At 58.8% G+C, this 19,220-nt stretch overlaps 6 protein-coding genes across 6 annotated transcripts; 3 read left to right on the plus strand and 3 right to left on the minus strand.

Annotated features, from left to right (window-relative positions):
• Positions 1-818: 818 nt before the first annotated feature.
• Positions 819-2,924, plus strand: EsH8_IX_000234 (uncharacterized protein; the record flags this gene model as incomplete). Its single annotated transcript, XM_083266570.1, has 1 exon — positions 819-2,924. One exon carries the CDS (start codon positions 819-821, stop codon positions 2,922-2,924), a length of 2,106 nt encoding a protein of 701 aa, XP_083130135.1.
• Positions 2,925-4,369: 1,445 nt separating this feature from the next.
• EsH8_IX_000235 (uncharacterized protein) lies at positions 4,370-5,126 on the minus strand (the record flags this gene model as incomplete). The annotated part of the gene is made up of 2 exons (XM_083266571.1): positions 4,370-4,861; positions 4,983-5,126. 2 exons carry the CDS (start codon positions 5,124-5,126, stop codon positions 4,370-4,372), a joined length of 636 nt encoding a protein of 211 aa, XP_083130136.1.
• Positions 5,127-8,060: 2,934 nt separating this feature from the next.
• EsH8_IX_000236 (uncharacterized protein) lies at positions 8,061-8,661 on the plus strand (the record flags this gene model as incomplete). Its single annotated transcript, XM_083266572.1, has 2 exons — positions 8,061-8,415; positions 8,480-8,661. 2 exons carry the CDS (start codon positions 8,061-8,063, stop codon positions 8,659-8,661), a joined length of 537 nt encoding a protein of 178 aa, XP_083130137.1.
• Positions 8,662-9,715: 1,054 nt separating this feature from the next.
• On the minus strand, positions 9,716-11,355 carry EsH8_IX_000237 (mitochondrial matrix Mmp37-domain-containing protein; the record flags this gene model as incomplete). The annotated part of the gene is made up of 2 exons (XM_083266573.1): positions 9,716-11,260; positions 11,335-11,355. The coding sequence occupies 2 exons, from the start codon at positions 11,353-11,355 to the stop codon at positions 9,716-9,718; spliced, it is 1,566 nt and encodes a 521-aa protein (XP_083130138.1).
• Positions 11,356-12,773: 1,418 nt separating this feature from the next.
• Positions 12,774-15,423, plus strand: EsH8_IX_000238 (coiled-coil domain-containing protein MAD1; the record flags this gene model as incomplete). The annotated part of the gene is made up of 2 exons (XM_083266574.1): positions 12,774-13,184; positions 13,255-15,423. The coding sequence occupies 2 exons, from the start codon at positions 12,774-12,776 to the stop codon at positions 15,421-15,423; spliced, it is 2,580 nt and encodes an 859-aa protein (XP_083130139.1).
• Positions 15,424-16,084: 661 nt separating this feature from the next.
• On the minus strand, positions 16,085-19,131 carry EsH8_IX_000239 (Muniscin C-terminal mu homology domain-containing protein; the record flags this gene model as incomplete). The annotated part of the gene is made up of 6 exons (XM_083266575.1): positions 16,085-16,785; positions 16,845-17,852; positions 17,918-18,573; positions 18,636-18,721; positions 18,784-18,876; positions 19,093-19,131. The coding sequence occupies 6 exons, from the start codon at positions 19,129-19,131 to the stop codon at positions 16,085-16,087; spliced, it is 2,583 nt and encodes an 860-aa protein (XP_083130140.1).
• Between the last annotated feature and the right edge of the window lie 89 nt (positions 19,132-19,220).

A 19,220-nucleotide genomic window follows, 5' to 3' on the forward strand; every position in this document is an offset into this window, starting at 1 on the left:
AGAGTGGCAAAGAATCCCTTCATAGTGCTTCGTACGCGGCCCACGCATAACTAATCAAACATACTTATACGATGTAACTGCAGAACAGATGATGAAGAGTTGAGACGAACACGCGCAGGGGTCGAAAATCAAGTGTTTCTCCAGGTTAATTACCCCACACCCCATCCCCCAGCTCATCCTCTACCCCGCACTCTTTGCCTTTCCTTCCCTGCTTCTCCTCATCTCCCCCATCTTTGCCGACATCCCCGACATGACGACGTGCCTCCTCGACCCAGGGCTTGCCAGGGCTTTCCCTTGCAACTACCTTCCTTAGCGGCTTTCTCGTCCTGGAGAGAACGGGGTCTGTCTGATCCCTCGTCCAGTCCCAGAGCCCAGGCAAGCCCGACTCATGGCAGGATTGCCTTGGTTGATCCGTTTAAAAAGCCCCCGGCCACAAGAGAAACGGGCTGGAAAACTGCAGAAGTAGCACAAAACTCACCACGCAACTTTGACCCGAATTGACCGAGTGGATGGCCCCATCTGCCGGGAGATGCCACAGCTTCTCGCGCCTTTTCTTCCGCCCGCGACCCCCGGGCGGCCGAAATGACAACGACTAAAGGTCGAGGAGGGGGCTTTGCGGGGATATGCTCTTAGGCTAATCCGCCGGGGCTCCATCCATTGAATCTCGACGTCCTGGTTAAGCGGACGGGGCGCCCTTCGGCATAGCAATGTGGCGATGCATCTCTCCTTAAAGTTGGCCATGCGTCGCCTCGACCCGCGAGAGCGATGACCTCCTCCACCACGCAGGCTTCGCTTCCGGACCAGACCTTACGCCCGCCATGGTCTCTCCCAAGCTTCTGCTGCCGGGTCTCGGCCTCGTCGCCGGCGCCCTAGCATCATCGTCATCGTCGTCCTGCTGGCGCAACGCAACCTGCACGCACCCGACGGAAGCCTCCTTCCCCGGGCCCTGGGACGAAAACATCTACGCCCCGGACTCCCGCACGGCGCGCCCGAAATCCGTCCTCTCCCTCGCGACCGCCGAGACGCTCGCCGCTTTCCCCGACCCGTCGGCCCAGGTCCTCAGCGGCAACGGCTCGGCGCTCGTCTTCGACTTCGGCATCCTCGTCGGCGGCCTCACGACGGTGAACTACACCCTCTCCGGCGGCGGCGGCCCCGCGGTCCTCGGCTTCGCGTGGACGGAGGCCAAGAACTGGATCGGCGAGTACTCGGACAACTCCAACGGCAACTACCGCGGGCCGGGCCAGGCCCTCATCTCGGTCGACGGCGCCCTCTTCCACGACGTCGCGTCGCCGGGCGAGGGGTCCTACACCGTCCCCTTCCCGCAGCTCCGCGGCGGCTTCAGGTACCTCACCGTCTACCTCATGACGAACGCCACGGCGGCGGCGTCGAACGCGACGACGACGCTCTCCGTCAACGACGTCTCGGTCGAGATCGTCTTCCAGCCGACGTGGTCCAACCTCCGCGCCTACCAGGGCTACTTCCACTCGTCCGACGAGCTCCTCAACCGGATCTGGTACAGCGGCGCCTACACGCTGCAGACCAACGCGGCGCCGCCCGAGACGGGCCGCGTGCTCACCGAGGACGTCTGGGACGGCGGCTGGTTCAACGACGCCTGGCTCGGCGTCGGCGCCTCGCTGCTCCTCGACGGCGCCAAGCGCGACCGCTGGATCTGGCCCGGCGACATGGGCGTCGCCGTGCCCTCGGCCTTCGTCAGCACGGGCGACCTCGAGAGCGCCCGCAACGCCATCCAGACCATGTTCAACTTCCAGCGGCCCTCGGGCATCTTCCCCCGCGCCGGCCCGCCGTACCTCGACGCCACGAGCGACACCTACCACATGTGGACCATGATCGGCGCCTACAACTACGTCCTCTTCTCCGGCGACCTGCCGTGGCTCGCCGACAACTGGGCCACCTACCTCCGCGCCATGGACTACATCTCGGCAAAGGTCCTCCCGGAGACGGGCATCCTCAACGCCACGGCCACGGGCGACTGGGCGCGCTACATCAACTCAATGAACGGCAGCGCCCCCAACATGCTCCTCTACCGCACCCTCACCACCGGCGCCTTCCTCGCCGACCTCGCCCCGGCCGCGTCCTCTGACGCCGCCGCCGCCGCCGCCGGCACCAACCTCACCGAGACCTGGCTCGCCCGCGCGGAGGCCCTCAAGGCGGCCATCATGACCCACCTCTGGGACGCCGACAAGGGCGCCTTCATCGACGGCTACCGGAACCGCACGCTCTACCCGCAGGACGCCAACAGCTACGCCATCGCCTTCGGCGTGGTCGACCCGGCGGGGCCGGAGGCGGCGTCCATCTCGGCGGCGCTGACGGAGAACTGGACGCCCATCGGGCCCGCGTCGCCGGAGCTGCCGGGCAACGTGTCGCCCTTCATCTCGAGCATCGAGCTCGAGGCGCACTTCGTCGCGGGGCGGGCGGACCGGGCGCTGCGGCTCGTGCGCGACAGCTGGGGGTGGTACCTGAACCACCCCAACGGCACGGGGTCGACCGTCATCGAGGGCTACCTCGTCGACGGCAGCTTCGGGTACCGCAGCGGGCGCGGGTACACGGACGACCCGAGCTACGTCAGCCACGCGCACGGCTGGAGCAGCGGGCCCACGAGCACGCTGACCGAGTACCTCGTCGGGCTGCGCGTGACGCGGCCCGCCGGGGCCGAGTGGAGCCTGAAGCCCGTGTTCGGGGAGGTGCCGGCGGCGCAGGCCGGGTTCACGACGGCGCTGGGCAGGTTCAGCGCCAAGTGGGCGGTCGAGGGCGGCGTCGCGACGGTCGAGTGGGACGCGCCCGAGGGCACGAGGGGGTGGCTGGAGCTCGGGGGCTGCGAGAGGCGGTGGGTTGACGGCGGGAAGGGGACGGCGACCGTCAAGGTGGCCAAGGGCTCGAGTGTTTCCGGGCCTGCGAAGCGGTAGCGGGCCTCGGTGAGAGGTTGGTAAGTAGGTGGGCGGTGATGGGGAGGTGGTTAGAAGAAATTAATAACAAGAAAGAAAAAAGTATAATACTTCTCCATTGATATGTTCGGCGCAGCCCCATTCGCGGAGGTTGAATACGAGTTCGCAATGCATGAAGTTCGGACCCGATATCTTCACCGTCAAAAGGCAGCCGAGGACCGACGTCCGCTCTGCGCCTGCTGGATGTCGAGAGTACAAGTGTCTCTCTCTCGCCTTGGTCCGCGGACCCCCGATGCGCGCGCGCCTCGGAGTTCGCCGTCCGTCTGGCTCCCGACACTTGCGTGACTAGTCTGCAGACACCTCCATCACAAGCTCTTTGGCTGCGCCCGCATCCGCGTGTACACCCCCCACAGGTCAGTCCTGTCAAACCCGACATCCCGACAAGTCGAGCAGTCAAGGCCGACTGGGCCAATCCCCCGAACCTCCTGCGCAGAGTTAGAATCCAAGCCTAGCTGCCCTTTGAGATCGCACATTTTTCGAGATGTCGCTACTGCCGCTCGCGAATGCGGCGACGTTGCTCCCGCCCCTGAAGATCCCCGGTAGGAGAGGGATGGGCGCAAACGGGCCGTCCTCCGGGCCAGAAATGTGATTGGGCGTCGTTGGACGGGCCGATTCGACGCTACACGCAAAAGACTGGACGAAGGAAGTCCGTTTCGGTTGAACTCTAACACGCGTTGAAGACGAACAATGAACCATGAGAACGTGGCCCAACGTTTCCAAGCCCCCCCGTTCGAGACTGCAGCCGCACTGGCATTGGCTGTCAGAATGTGGCCGCGGGAGCCGTTCCCGGCACTTACACGGGCCCGATTGCGGGTCAAGGTTTTCCTTTTTGGGGGTTTCTTGTCCCTTGCTGTCCTCTCAGGAATGTGGTCCGGCCGAGGGCAGAAAGTCGAATTAACAGGAAGAAGAGTAAAGGCGGGTACTCAAAAGGGGAAAACTGTGGCTCTTGAATTATCTGGGTATCCTACCCGGTGTGGTAAATGCCATATAGATAATAGATATGTGCCCATAAGTGACTAGGTGCCATATGTAACGCTTTCCATGCAGCGGTTATGATCATTGTCTAGAAATACGTTGCGGCCACATGAAGCAAGATGCATGCCTCTATGCTCCCATCCCCCATCCCCCCATGACCCCAACGCTTCATGCTCTTTTCTCAAAGTGAAGGGTAAGTGCCACTTCGTCCGCCGACAATCGCAGCCGTGGGCGCGATGATTCTCCCAGCCAAGACCAGCACTTGCTCAAGGCCGTAACCATCTGCGCGCCCAATGCAAGCCGGAAAGCACAAAACAATCCCCCCTCCCCTCCGTCTCCAAACGCCAGGAACACCAAGCCCGAAACAATTACCAACAAAAACAAGTTCGCCCGGTAAACCAATAAAAGGGCTTTTTCGTCGCCCCCCGTCGCTAGCTCGTCGCCGTCGGCGCTGTCGTCGGCGCCGCCTGCGCCATCTCGGGATCCATACCATCTCGCCGCGCCGCATCCCGCTCAGCCGCCACCCGCTCGGCCGCCACCTGCCTCTCGACCTCCCGCTGCAGCCTCCGGCGTCGCCGCCTCCGCTGCTGGTCGGGCCGGCCCTCCCTGCACGCGTCGACGCAGTGCATGAGCATGTACAGGAAGTGCAGCACGGCGGCGATGAGCTGGAGCCACATGTACCAGGGGGCCCAGGTGGCCTTCTCGTCGCCGAGGGGGTCGTCGCGCCAGGCGCGGTACTCGCGCTGGGGGCTGCCGGTGCGCCAGCCGTTGATGATGATGAAGTAGAAGAAGGCAACGAGGCCGAGGACGAAGAGGGTGAAGTCGCCGACGACGAGGGCGCCGGTGCGCATGCGGGGGATCTGGCCGGTCGAGTTGGCCAGCGTGACCATCTCCGCCATAGTGAAGACGATGCCCGTAGCAGACTGGACGAGTTCAGTTAACAATTGCAATTTTGGAGGGTGATTAAAAAATAATTCTGGACAGGACAAAGACGTAGAGGCCGGGGAATAAAGAGCAGGAAAAAAAAAAGGCTGGCAGTCTCACCGTCACATATCCGAGGGGGAAGTGGAAGCCGTATCTCGAGAGGGTGATGAGGGCGGCGAGGGCGCACACCTCGAAGACCAGGAGGGTCAGGCGGAGGCAGAACTGGAGGATGCCATAGAGGGCGGGAATGCGCGGGCGCGCCATGCTGGCACGGCGAGAATCGCCTCGGTCGCTCGGTGAAGTTCGGTCGCTATCGTGAAATCATCCGCCGGCGGAGAGTTGGGAGAGAGAGAGAAAGAGAGAGGGTTTGGTGTTTGGGCGATCGGCGGTACCGGACGTGTGGTGGGTGGGAAACGAGTGCCAACGCTTGGGGTTTACTCGGCCGTTGGCTGTCGGTTCTTCTCTACAGCGTTGTAGCTTTTCTTTTTTCTTTTCTTTCTGTTCTGTTTCCCTGCCTTCTGGAGCGTGTTACGTTCGGTAGAAGGGCACCCGAGACGGCCTGTTCGACGCGGGAGAGACAGAGAGGGTGAGGGCGAAGGTGAGAGCGAGGGTGAGGGTGAGGGTGAGGTTGAGAGTTGGCGGTATGCAGAGAGAGGCTGGGAAAGGTGGAAAGTCGTCGTCGTTAGAATGCCGCTCTCCTTCGCTGACAACCAACCACTGTACCTAGGCAGCGGAGGGGGGGAGGCAGGGTGCAGCAAGACGAACAGGGTGCTGGACTGGCCGGCAGGAGAAAAGAAAGCGGGCAGCGAGGATGTAGGAGTGGGTGGTGGGTGGTGGTTGGATGTCATATGCCGCACACTGAAGAACAATGGAGTGTTGGTGGCACCGGGAATGTGCCCAATCGGTGTGGTTGCATGCACACGGAAAGCCCACGCGCTTCCTGGTCTTTTGCGGGGAGAAACAGTGAGAGAAAAAAAGAGGGCAAACGGCCAGTCTTGATTAGTCTAACCAGCCAAGCCAAGCAAGCCGTGGCCTCGCGAAGCATCGCCGGGGGGGGCTGCCAAGCATGTCTAGGTCAGGGTGGGTGGGGGAGGGAGTAGTCCGGACCACTACTCCGTGTCGCCCGAGGAATTGATTCACAGAAAGCAAAAAAGGGTCTCAATGGAGGGGCATGGAGATGCTCTGGTAGAAGGGCACGCGCACGGGAAGGGAGAAGCATCCGGGGGGTTTCTAGGGCAGCTTGGCGGGAGCAGCGTTTGACGGTGTTGGTCGTCGTCTAGGCGCCCAGTGTTTCTCCCTCTCAGGCTACGGATGCGCAGCACTCGTACCAAGAATGTATGCGCATATATGCTGAGAGAGCAGAGCGCCGGGTGCGCTGCGCTGCGCTGTTGAGTCCGGAGCTGCTGTTTGCTGCGCCAGCCCAACGAACCGACCGAACGACTGCTTGCATCTCGGGTGTGTTCGGGCGCCCTGCCAAAGAATGGGACGTTTGCCTCGCCGTGTCCCATGCTCTGCGCCCAGTTCACCCAGCGACAGTGCGCCGCGGCGATGCATGAGGCGACGAAAGTGTTTGCGCAAGGCAATAATTGCTTTGCTTTGCATGCAGACCGGCGAATTGGGGCAATATGCATGCGACGGCGCCGTCGGGGCAGGACCTTGGAGAGAAGAGCCCCGGAGCCGTCGGCCAAGAGCCGGAGAGGGGCTCGATCAGATACCTCAATCAACTGGTGGACCTTTCCATGTGCCCAGCCGCGCCGGTCTGTTTGGTGAACTCGTCAGTTCCATGTCGCAAAGTTGGGTGCAATACGAATCTACTACACTACACCATTCCCAATGCTCTCTCTATCTCCACTGCCCGAAGGAGACCAGCCCCCTCGGCGGTGAAGTCGCGGGGAGATCCCTGTCACGTTACAAAAATTCCGCTTACATTGTAGTTAGCCTTGAATTGTTCGAGCGTTGGTTAGATTATCGCTGTCGACACTTTCTTTAAAAAATAAAAAAAAAGAAGTTCATGTCCGAGGCATTGCCAAGTTGGAAATGAATGAATGAACAAAGCAGCAGCAGCAGCTAGGAAGCATGCGGGAAGGCGCCGAATAGCTTCCTTTCAGCGAGCAGTTGGACTTGGCAACGGTGCCCGGCGACCGATCTCCGCGCCTCGTCAGAAGCCCATTCATTCATTGCGTCATACTTCCTCCCAGTGTGCGTTGCCAACGGTGCACTTCCAAAAAAGAATTTCCCGAAGAAAAGAAAAAAAGGGATCCCCATTTCCGTGCCAAAATAGTAATTTGTCTCCGGTCCCCTTTACCTTGAATCGACGACATCTCTTATTGCCTTCGATTAAGGGGGCACGTCAAGAAACATCAAAAGATACGGCTTTCTAGTCCTTTTACGACATGATTGACGGGCCGATCAGGGTCCCTCCCATCAATGAACCAGAATAGAAAGCCAGCCCAGTCCAAGTTTCCTCCCCCCTCCCGTCCCATTCATTCCAACATTCCCCACATCGCCACACGCTTACTGACCAAGAATTGCGCCCTCAGCGCCTCTCCCGGGGCCTGGGAGCGGGCCCGCAAGCCGTGACGCCTCCTGCCCGCTCGGGAAATGATGGTCGCCGTATGAGATCAGATGGGGTGAGCCTTCGATGCGGCTCTCGCCAAACGGCCCCCCCTCCCCCCTCCTCCCCCAACTGTGAAGCTTGGAAGGGGCCACAGAAGTCTGTTGGGAAAGCTGGGTACTGGACGGCAAATAACGACACCCAAGGCGGTAGAGACGGCACCTTACGCGGCACCTTGGCCGGCACCGCTGGTGATCCCCGCGATCTGAGTGCCCTGATGCTTGAATCCCATTACAGGACCCCTTGACGTGCTGACGTCGACTTCCCCGGTGTGGTGGCCGCTGGTGATGTTTTTTGATGGGGAACGGCGGGTAGGATTTGACGTTGAGGATGGAACTGGCAAACAGGCCGATGACGAGGGCGAGAGCAGGTGTGTTCTTGGTCACGATGACGGGCTTTGAGAGGTGGTCGTTCTTAGTATAAAGAGGTCGATGCTAAGGCTCTTCAAACGCTTGATATTCCTCTCATCATCATCATAAATAACAACAAGAGTGTCATTTACAACCCACTCATACAACGCAACACATTCATACACGCAAAAACACAACCCACAAAGTCTCCAGCCCACACATAAATCAGTCACCATGCAAGGCGGAAGACAAGAGAACTACGGCTCCGGCGGCGGCTACTCCTCGGGAGGCTACGGAGGCGGTGCTCCCAGCGGCGGCTACGGCAACGGCGGCCGCGAGAACTACGGGGGCGCACCTAGCGGCGGCTTCGGCGGCGGTCGTGACAACTACGGAGGCGGCGCCCCCAGCGGCGGCTTCGGTGGCGGTGGAGGCCGCGAAAACTACAGCAGTGGCGGCAGCGGCGGCGGCGGTGGTGGCTACGGTGGTGGCCGCGACAGCTACGGCAGCGGTGGAAACGGCGGCGGCTACGGCGGTGGCGGCGGCGGCCGTGACAACTACGGATCCTCCGGCGGCAACTCATCCCACGGACGTAAGTTTCGACAACCCTCACTCCCCCGCTTAAGCACTCGTCACTAACTGTACTTGTTCCCCAGGCCGCGACAGCTACGATCGCAACGACAACCACGGCAGCAGCGGCGGCAGCGGCGGCAGCGGCGGCGGCCTCCTCGGCGGCCTCATGGGCGGCGGCAAGGACAAGAAGGAGGACAAGAAGAACGAGGACTTCACCGACAAGGTCATTGACGGCGTCGCCTCGTACGCCAAGAAGAAGTGGTAAAGCAAACGCCCGCTTCCCTTCTCGCCGAGTGGGAATAAAAAGTTGAACGATGTAATGAAACAACACCCTGTACTATTAGCTGGGCCGCGGCCCATAGCAATAATATCATGACTTCAAAACACTACGCTGCATTCTCGACCGTGTATTTGCCATCGTGTTCTACTATTCTACTGAACTATCAGACCGGCGCGACCCGTGTGCCCACAAAACAACATGGCCGTTCGTTCACATTCACTCAATAATAATCCACGGATGCCATGTGAAATTTGGCGATCTCGTCGCTTCATTCAAATCTGCCGGAATGGGCCTTCAGGATACTCTTCTCCTGGCAATAATACTCTTGTTACAAGTCTCCCAACGCCTGCCATATTCGCTCGACTCTCACGACTTCCCAGAGCGTCCTTTGTAGAAAGCGAAACCCATCAGTCACCGCAGTATCTCCAAAGATGCCGCTGAAGTCCTCACAGTTCCAGTAAAGATTGATTCCCAGGCTTTGCTATCCAGAGATGCCGTAGAGCAAGATGTGGCCAAAAAGGTGTAAACCACCAAACCCCCAGGCCCCCCTTTTTTTCTTCCAGTTCAACTCGGGACCGCCTGCCAATGCTGATGCAAAATTCCCCATAGCGCAGTGTACAAAAGAAAGGTATAAAACCCCCCGCGTCGGTCAAAGCCTTGGTAGGGTGGGAGTTATTGTAAACAGTCATGCAGAGTTCACATTCGAGGGGGCACTGAGATATCCTTTCCTGGAAAGTAGTCTCGAGATGACGACTCCTCTACTGATGCAACTGCTGAACTCGACCGGCTGGAAAGAGGGGAAAGAAAGCGCATAAACCGCTATGATGCGTCCTTGGCGAAAATGTACAGGCCGATGCTGGAAAGCGTCGAGCGTAGAAAAATGCGTATTTACCAGGCGTCGAAACGTCAAAGTTTTGTAGAAGTCGTGCGCTGCGTTAGGCAATGGGCTCGGAGTCGTCACATATGCATGCCGAATTCAAAAGATTGAACATGCTGCCGACTATCCGCAACAACTGTTCGCCCGCAAATTGGAAGCAGTTTACTCCGTCTTCTTCTGTTGCTCCTCGGTCGTGGTCTTGGCCTTGGCCTTGTCCTTGGCCTTGCCTTCATTGTACTTGTTCCACTTCTCGGACATGTAGCGAATGGAGCGGCCGACACCGGCAGTGAAGAAGCCCTTGATGGACTGTGCAGTAGCAGGCCAGTTGACCGTCTGTTTGATGACCTTACGAATGAAAACGTGCAGATCCTCAGGGTTATCCTGCACGATGCGCTGCTCAAAGCCGCCACCTTCGCGGCGCTTGAAGCTGACGTCGTCCTCGGCCTTGGAAGCCTCCATCATGGCCTTGAAGTCGGACGCCGGGACCCCGAACTTCTTTTGGTACTGGAAGTAGAGACGCGAGCGGAAGGCCTTGGGCAAACGGCGAACCATGTTGCCGCGCTTGACAGGGTCCATATCCTGGTACATGGCGCCGTCGTACTCGGCGTCGGAGCTGTGCTTGCTCTGTTGATCGGCTCCTTCGGCGAAGTCGACGTTGGGCATGGTGTTCAGCAAGGGGCCGTATAGCTTGCGGAAGGAGACCATGTTGTTGTCCACAATGTTGGAGATCTTGCTCTTGTTCTCGGTAGGAAGCGACATGCGCGGGTCGCCAAGGTACGAGATGCCGGCAATCGTCGAAAAGAGCTCCTTCTCAGTGAACTTGGGTGGCAGCAGGAGAAGAGCGGCGCGGACTGCGGAGATGAGGTTGACCTGGTTTGAAAGGCGGACTCGAGGATGATCACGCAGGATCTTAACCGGCTTGTGAAGTCTTCCAGCAAGATACAGGTTGTTCCAGGTGGAGAGATCAGTGCACAGGTTGTCGATTGACGTAACACCGTACTTGATGAGCATGCCCTTCTTGGTGACGTAGGGGTTGAAGTAGACACCGGCGCCCCATCGATCCTGGAAGGTCGAGACGAGACCCGAGCCGAAGCTCGCCAGGCCGGAGTAATGATCGCGGTGCTGGCGCATGTTGAGCGAGTGCCAGTGCTGCGTATGCGTGACGCCGAAGATGAAGTCGATCATCTTGGGACCGCCCTTCTGGACCTCCATCAGGGAGGGTGAGGGCTTGGGGTGTACGGCGCGGAACTCCTCGTCCGAAACGGACCTGCTAGCCGAGGACTGGGGGAAGACGCCGGAGCCGTAGGCCATGGCGTACATAATGGGGGCGCGGAACTCTCGGACAACCTCGGTCAGCACCTTCTTGAACTCGGCATTGACCTCCATGTGCTGGTTGATGCCGAACTCCTTGTATGGGAGCTCCTCGAAATCCTCGATCTTGGCGTCCGGGTGCTCCTCCCAGTTGTCGGCCGACAAGGTCGGGCCGTCCCTCTGCTTCTTCTCGGCCTCGCGGGCCCAGTTGAAATTGATGGCCGAGCCTCGATGGGTATAAGGGGGAGGGCGGTCCTCTTGAACGCCCTCCTTCCCCTTCTCATCACCCTTGCTGACGCCCTCGGTTGAATAGCAGCGGGAAGCACGGGAGAGGCCCAGAGGAGCAAGGGCAGGGAAAGCAGCAGGGCGAAGGGTGTGGCTGGGGGTGCCTCGAAGCTATTCTTAGAATTAGCACAGGCATCCCCAGTATATTCACAATGAGCCAGATGACTAGCTGATAGATGGCTTACCAAGAGGCGTGACAGTGCCATTGTGGCAGGATGCTGATGGCGATGGATGGCGACGAAAGCGGTGTTGGTAGTGAGTTGAAGGAAGAAAGAACTCAGAAAAGATAGATGGAAGAAGTGCTTAGATAGGTGTTTATTGAGCTAGTACATTCAGACGTGGGCAGATGGGTCACGACGAGAGAGAAGAGCAAGGTGCTGTCCTTGAGGCGGGAGCTGCTGGTCCGGATGCAGGTCAGCAAAGACTAGTTGTCGCAGTCAGGCTCAACCTTGTGCACAGTATCGCAGTCGATCCAGCGACCGAACTTTGAGTTCTAATCGATTCGATTTGAAATATGGGTATATCTTCCGGTCGAGGAGAGGCTGACTCGGCACCGAATCGCTTTCGTCCAAGGGCCTCCGTAGGATTGAAGCTCGGTTGTCCCGGCCGGTTTTTCTACTGCCTCGAGGTGACCCCGTTCGTATGCTCCAATTGGCCGAGCTTCTCCTTCGCAAGCAATTCGATCGAGGTACTATGAGGCTAGATTTCGGGGCTCGGGGAGGGGCTCGGCGTCGCTTTCGGGGTGTTATGGAGGGGGTTTTCCGGGAGGATGAAGCTATCGTTGAAATCTGCTTCTGGCACCGGAGCTTGGGTGAGCACGCACCTCAGCAACTAGGGCACGGAACACCCCTTGATCAGTGCGGGGGTCCAAGTCAGGAACAAGCTCCAGCACATGTGGGATGTGGGGATCACGTCATGGTGCAGCCGTTCCCCGTTTGCTCCCGCCCTGCCCTCCCAAGCCACAGGGTCACAGGGTTTGGACCCGTTGTCACTTGTCTCACACCGTTAATGAGTCTGTTGGTGGGTGGCGAGTCTGATGGGCCTGGTGTATTGAAAGTAATTCTTCGTCTGAGGAAAGAAAAAAGCTTTGATGAACTGCTTCGCAATGAGGGATCCGAGCTGGAGGCATCAGGTGGTTGTTCAGACGCATGTTGCTTGTCAACAAAGCAGTACCACTTGGTCTTTGCTGTGTAGAACTCCAGAGTCAGGATAGCTTCAAAGATGGTCCGGTCCCTGTGCTTAATGACTCTGATTTACTGGCAGTTGATCCGAACCCTAGCGAAGTGGAAAGAAGGCCTTGCTGAATGCTGATGAAAATAAAATAAAAAATAGCGTTTTGCTGTGCCGTACGATGGATTCTTGGAGGGAATGCAAACCTAAACATTTTCTTGCCGTCGGAAAGCTGCAGTTAGGGATGTCTTCATAAAGGAAATGGCGACCCGATTTTTCGCCGGACTTCCTTTTGCGGCCACAAAGCAACAGCAATGAGTTTGAGTCGGTCGGTGAAGCTTAACGTCGTCCCTCGTTCACCAACCCGATAACTTCAGCTTTTTGATGACCAAACGCGCCAAGTTGGTGGCGACGAAGGCAATTCGATATCAGCATCGACCCTGGGCTCAAAAAAATGGACGAAGACGAGGACTCGGTACAGACGGCTGAGATCGGGCGTGCGCTGTTGGCGATGCAGCCAGCTCCAGCTTCAGCTCCCGCTCCCGCTGCAGCCCATGCCACACCGCGGGGAAAAGACAGGGTCGGAAACCAGCTGGAGCTGCCACATCCCAGGGTTGCCGGATCCTCTTCGCGCCGTCACGTGACCTCGTCCCCAGCAACAGCAACACCCTTCTCCAACAACCGCCAAAACATCGGGCCATCGCCAGGACGCGCCCAGAAGCATTATCACAGCATCGGCGTCATGAGGTCGCATACTCCATCGGGCGATCCCCCCGGGAGACGCGGCTCGGTCACGAACCGTTTTCGCGCCAGCGTTGGCGGGAGCGCGCTTCCCAGGCCGCACACTTCACTGAGAGAATCCAGAGTATGTCCCCCAGTCAAGTAAACAAACATTGGCTCCGGGCAAAATCAGCCACTGACGGAAATATTTCTAGACATTCCGCGCAACACAGCCCACCTACAACCTTTTTACCGGCGGCGATGCCAACAGCAGGCCTGGGTCACGCCAGAGCGCCGTTCCCGAATCCCTTCGCGCCGCCTCCCGCGAAAGCTCCAAAGAAAACATGGCGCCCCCGGACGCAGCCGAGTACGAATCCCAGCGCCAGGTGATCGAGGAGCTCAAGGCGGAGCTGGGCACCCTTCGATACACCATTAGCACATTCGAGCAGGAAAAAGAAATGGCGGATGCGCGACACAATGCCGAGCTCGAGGACCAGCGCCGCCGCGCCCAGGCAGACTTCACGGCAAAACAGGCTGCCGAGAGCGAAAAGTCGCAGGCCATGCGCCAACTGGAGAATACGCAAAAGGAACTCGCCGACCTGCGAGAAGAAATAGCACAAGAAAAGACAGGGCTGGAAAAGCGCGCGCGCGACGCAGAAGAGGAGGCCCGTCTGCTACAGGAACAATTGGAAGACCTATCGACCGCCAAGGACGAGGCCGCGCGCATCAACGAGAAGAAGACGATCGATCTCGAGATGCAGCTGCAGGCAGTACAAAAGTCCACCCAGGAACTTGAGCAGGAGGCGCAAGCCCGCGAGGCCGCCCTGCAACAGGTTCAGTCCCAACTCGCCGAGAAGGACAACGTGGTGGGAAACCTCGAGTCGGAAGTGCTGCGGCTCAAGGCCCAGACAGGCGACGCCGACACGATGGCCATCATCAAGCGCGAGCTGACGGAACAAGTGGCGCATATCCGCAGCCTCGAGGGGACGAACCGCGAGCAGCTGTCCGAGCTGAAGCATTTGCGCCAGATGCACCGGGCCGTTGAGGTCGTAGAAGAGGAGAAGCGATCCCTTCAACGCAAACTCGAAGCCGCCCAGTCTCTGGAGACGGAATTGGCAGAGGCCCACATCCAACGCCAGCGTCTGGAAGACGAGCGCCTTGCCTGGACAGGCTACCTGGCCAGCACTGGCGCCGACCTCGAATTCGACTCGCCCGAGGCCGTCGCCCGCGCCCTGGTCGAGCAACGTTACGAGTCCGCATCTCAGCTTGACAAGATTGGTTCGCTACAGGCCGAGTTGGCGACACAGGAATCTGCTGTGAAGTCTCTTCAAGAGGAACAAGCCACCCTCAAATCCCAGCTCGCCGAGGCGAAGTCGGTCGCAAGCACGCAGAATACCGACAAGACCCGTCTGCGGACCGAGCGCCAACGCGTGCTCGCCGTAAAGGAGGTCGAATATCTGCGTGCTCAGCTGAAGACTTTCGACGCGGAGGATGAGGCATTCCAGCCAGAGGCCGTAGACGAGACCCGAGCCCGGCGGATACAGGAGCTTGAGGACCTGGTCGATAAGTACAGGTCCGAGGTACAGGCGCTGCACGCCGAGATGTCATCCATCGAATCCGGCAAGGCCGCGCAACCGGCGCCGGCCGCCGCCGGCATCAAACGCCCGCGCGACGAAAACGACGAGGCCGCGCACGAGCAGCTCGGCCTCCTGACCCGCAAGAACCGCAAGCTCCAGGACCAGCTCGCCTCGGTGCAGACCCAGCACGCCGTCACCCAAAAGGAGCTGTCCGTCGTGCAGGAGCAGCTGAAGGCTCTCAAGGCGCAGTCCAAGACGCGCATCCTCTCGCTCCGCTCCAACCCGACATCCGACTTCGAGGCCATCAAGATGTCGAAGCTCAAGGCCCTCGAGCAGGAAAACGCCGACCTGCTCGCCCAGATTCAGCGCGACTCCTCCGTCCGGCTCGTGCCCGTGTCCCAGCTCGACGCCGCAAACCGCCTGGTGGAAGAGGCCCGCGCCGAGACCGCCTCGGCGCAGAAGTCGGCAAAGCGGCTCAAGGAGGTGTGGTCCAAGAAGTCCCTCGAGTTCAAGGAGGCCATCTTCTCCACCCTCGGCTGGACCGTCATGTTCATGCCCAACGGCAAGATGCGCGTCGAGTCCACCTTTTACCCGTCGCAGACGGACGAGTACGAGAACTCGATCATCTTCGACGGCGAGAAGGGCACAATGAAGGTCGGCGGCGGCCCGCGGAGCGCGTTCGCGCGCCGCATCGGCGACCAGATTGGCTTCTGGGTGCGGGAGAAGGGATGCATCCCGGGATTCCTCGCGGCGCTGACGCTGGAGTTTTACGAGGAGCACTCGAAAAACCAGATGCAGACCGAGTAAAACCCGTGGACGAGAGAGGGAGAGAGAGTGGGGGAGGTTTTTTGTCGTCCACAAAAGGATTTTCTTGCTGTATGGAGAGGGGAAATGGCTCTTTTTTGAGAAGGGGTAACGGTTCCTTCGAGCCTCGAGGTGGACTGTATGTACATTGTCGGTTTTTTTGTTATATCACGAAGATACCTCACCTCACAACCTAGAGATTGGTGCGAGGTTCAGATGCTGGATGAATAGTTTACCCTCATAATGACACATGGCATTTTCGTTTGTTCAAACTTTTTTTCTTTCCCTTTAGATCTCTTTTCTTGTTCTTGTTTGTTTGCTGGAAAGGGGGGGAAAACAACTCGGCGATGCCTCTTGGAATCTCTCTTTTCTTCATGATATCGGTACAACAAAAGCTACCTACAACAACCCTAAAAGTCCGTCTCCATCGTTAAAAATAAGGACCACCCACGATGAGATTGTGATCCTCGGAAATCCAACATCTGAGAAGGATAAAAAAAACTGTTTACCAGACAAGACTATACCTGGTGGTTGTCTTTTTTTTCTTCTGCCATGCGCTCGCTATGTAAAATGGTCCCTCCATAACGTCAAATCTACTGCTTCCAACGGGGGTATGTACACCTTGCACCGCGCCTTTTTCTCATCAACGCTTTTGGAGACAGAGTTACTTGGCCACATATTTGCCGCTAGTAATCTTCTTGACCAATTTCACATCAACCCACTGTTGATCTGGCGGTAGCGCCGGCGACGTCGGGTTGTCGTCCGCGAAGGGGTCGGCATCCTCATCCTTGCCCTTGCCCTTGGTCTCTTCAAGTCTCGAGAGGGAGATGCCGCTGCTGAGTTCCTCAGGTGTGAGCTCCCATCTGGCTTCGATATGTCCCGGCTTGGGCTCCGCGTTCTCGGCACCGACGATGCGGCACACAATCTTCTGCGTCTCGGCAGTGAGGGTCAGATCGCCAAGACGCCAGTACACTAGATGCTTGTCCTTGAGATGCGTTCCTGTGGGCTTGGTCTGTGCTCCTGATGCCTTGGCGCCTTCGTATGTAGCGACAAACACGACGTTTCGCAGCGTCACGGGTGCCGTTAGGTTGCTTGCGGGGTTGAGAGAGTACTGAAGAAGAAGTCCCAGCTTGTCTCCCTGGGGTTTCCAAACAGGCCGGATCAGCAAAGGGGCGTGAGCCGCCAGGCTGGTGCCCTCGGAGTCGCCAGCATGGACCCGATACGTGAACGCCGTGGCTGTCTTGTTGATGTGAGACACATCCAAGTTGAACTCGTCGGCTTTGCCAGGGCTGTTTTGAACAAAAATGCGATTCGGTCCAATGACTTCCAGGCTAGAGAAGTTGTTGATTTTGATAGTCTCACGTTCTGGTTTTTCTTCGTTAGCCTCCTCGTCAAGTAAAAGAGGGGGTTAGTTGGGCACATACCTTGCGGGGCATCGCCAGTTGGGTGGTATGCAAAGGCGATTTCGCCGTGAACCTTGGCGCTTGTTACAGACCCTTCCTCGAAAGTTGCAGACACCGTCTCAATGACGGACGCGTTGAGGCCGGGCTCGTGCATTTCAGGGTGCTTCACGTGAGCAAGGCTCATGAGTGAGTTTGCTGAGCGAATGGACTGGGTATCCGACGTTGCAGCGATGCTTGCTTCTGAAGTGAGAGCGGCCACGGTAGTAGGCTTGGACGACTGGCTAGGGAGTGACGGTGATGTAGGGAATGGGTTATCGTTGGTGAGCTCGGGCTCGGGCATGTTGGGCGGCGGCACGTAGATGGTGTTCCTCACATCTCTCCGTCCTCGCACAGTCCCCATCTTCCGTGACGGGACGGCCATTTGCGTCAGGGTGTTGGCAACATTCGACATGGCAGCCTTCTTCGCATCGGCGTCTTCCTCTGCGATGGGGGAGCTTTGAATGTTGAGTCTGAACATCTGCTCATTCTCTTCTGCGGCCTCACGCTGTGCCTGAGAGATGGGGTCGTCGGCGGGCGGGCGGATCGTGAATCCCTCCGCGTCCGTGGCTTCGGCATCCTTGCCTTGTGACGGAGGCGGGCCGGGGGGAGGGGCAACGTCCAAAACATCGGTATCGCGGGTGCCATTGATGGGGCCGGCGGACGAGCCCAAGCGCGCGGCATCCGAGGGCCCATCTCCGAAGCCGTTGGTACCTTCGTGCAGGGGCCTGTCGGTTCCGGAGGACTGAGGCGGTCTAGGAGAGTCGGGTGTTTCTGCGAGAGCAGACAATCGGTTGTTCGTCTCAGCCAGATTGTTCGACGAAGCTCTGGGGGAAAGACCAGGGCGGACATGCGTGCTGCTGTGACTGCTGCTGAGACCTCGGCCGAAAGACGGGGCACCGCCCTTGCCTGGGGATATCTGACCGAATCCGCCGTGGATGCTCTGGCGGCGCCGGCCGAGCATCGTGCCAATTCGGCTTCGCAGCTTCGACTCTGCACCAATCGTTAGTTACCTCGTACAAGGTTTGAAAGCTTTACTCGGTTGTCAATTGGCATACCAGTCTTGCCTTCGGCCATGCCGGAATGGTCGCTCGTGTCGTCATCGTGTTGACCCAGGCTGCTAGGCGGCGGCGGCGGAGGCGCCAACGTCTGGCTTGCCGGAAGACCCGAGGATTGCCTGGACGCCGTGGCCCTCTTCTCCAACCTCGGCCTTCCCGAGAGAACCCTCTCCTTGAAGCTCCCGATTTCTTGCTCGGTGCTGATTTCCAGCATGGAGGCCAAAGTGTCGGCAGCCCTGGACTGGTTTCGTTGCGCCTGGTCGCTCTCGTGGGTTTCGTATTGGGTCAGCAGATCGCGCAGCTGGTTCACGCGCTGCTCGTCGAGGGCCTGCAAGGTCTCGAAGATGAAGGGGGCTTGCGAGTCCCACTGCTGGGTGGCAGACTCGAGCCTTGCCGTAGCATCCGCCATCTTCTGTGTGTTCGTCTTGGGGCCCTTCCTGGTCAGGGCATCGGCCTTTTTCTGGGCATCTTCGAGGTCCCGGGCCATGGAGGTCAGGTTGGCGGAGATGGTCTGCATGTTCTGCATCTCCTTTCGGGATTGGAAGTTGCGCAGGGGACCCTCGACATCCTTTTCGAGTTGGCTCGCGAAAACATGGTGGGAGTGGGCAGTCGCATCGACGGATTGGAGAATCTTGTCCCAGGGGCCGGAGAAGACGCTGAGAAGGCCGTCAGTACACAATGCCGCTTTCGGGGACCGAGGAAGTCGCAGGCGACCTACCCAAGCTCAGACTGGCTGTTGGGGACTTTGAAGGTGAGCAGCTTCTTCAGGCTCTGGACATATTGGTCCTCGACTCGGCGGCGCTCCTGGATATAATTGTTCAGCTTGGGGCGTCCCTGTCGCAGAGTGTTCTCTGGTGTCGGTTTACCTGCAGCCAGTCTGCGATCTCGGTGTTGACCTTGTTTATCCTCTTCACGCGGTCGGTCAGGACGTTCACGGCCTGCATGGGCTGGAGGTGCTCCTGAACAAAGGGAAATGGCAGTCAGCAATCAAGTCGCAAAGATTGCGCCCCCGTTAGTGGTAGAGGGAGGCACAATTGGAGGGTTTGTGGGAGTCTCCCGGCCGTCGTCGGCGTCGGCTTGTGGTCTGGCCTGGCCTGGCCGGGTCGGGTCGGTGGCTGGGCGGGCATTTGGGCGGGAGACAATTGACGAGTGACGGAACGAGAGAGGGACATTACCAGCATGGCAGGGTATTCGGCCCTGGCGAGATCGTCCATTGTGTCTAATTAGTGGGCGCAAAATCATATACGATGAATGCAAGCAACGAGAGAAACGGCGCGCATAGCGATGCTGTCTATAATGCTGG

This window comes from Colletotrichum jinshuiense, chromosome 9 (genome assembly GCF_051148585.1).
Source record: "Colletotrichum jinshuiense chromosome 9, complete sequence".
NCBI lineage: Eukaryota > Fungi > Ascomycota > Sordariomycetes > Glomerellales > Glomerellaceae > Colletotrichum > Colletotrichum jinshuiense.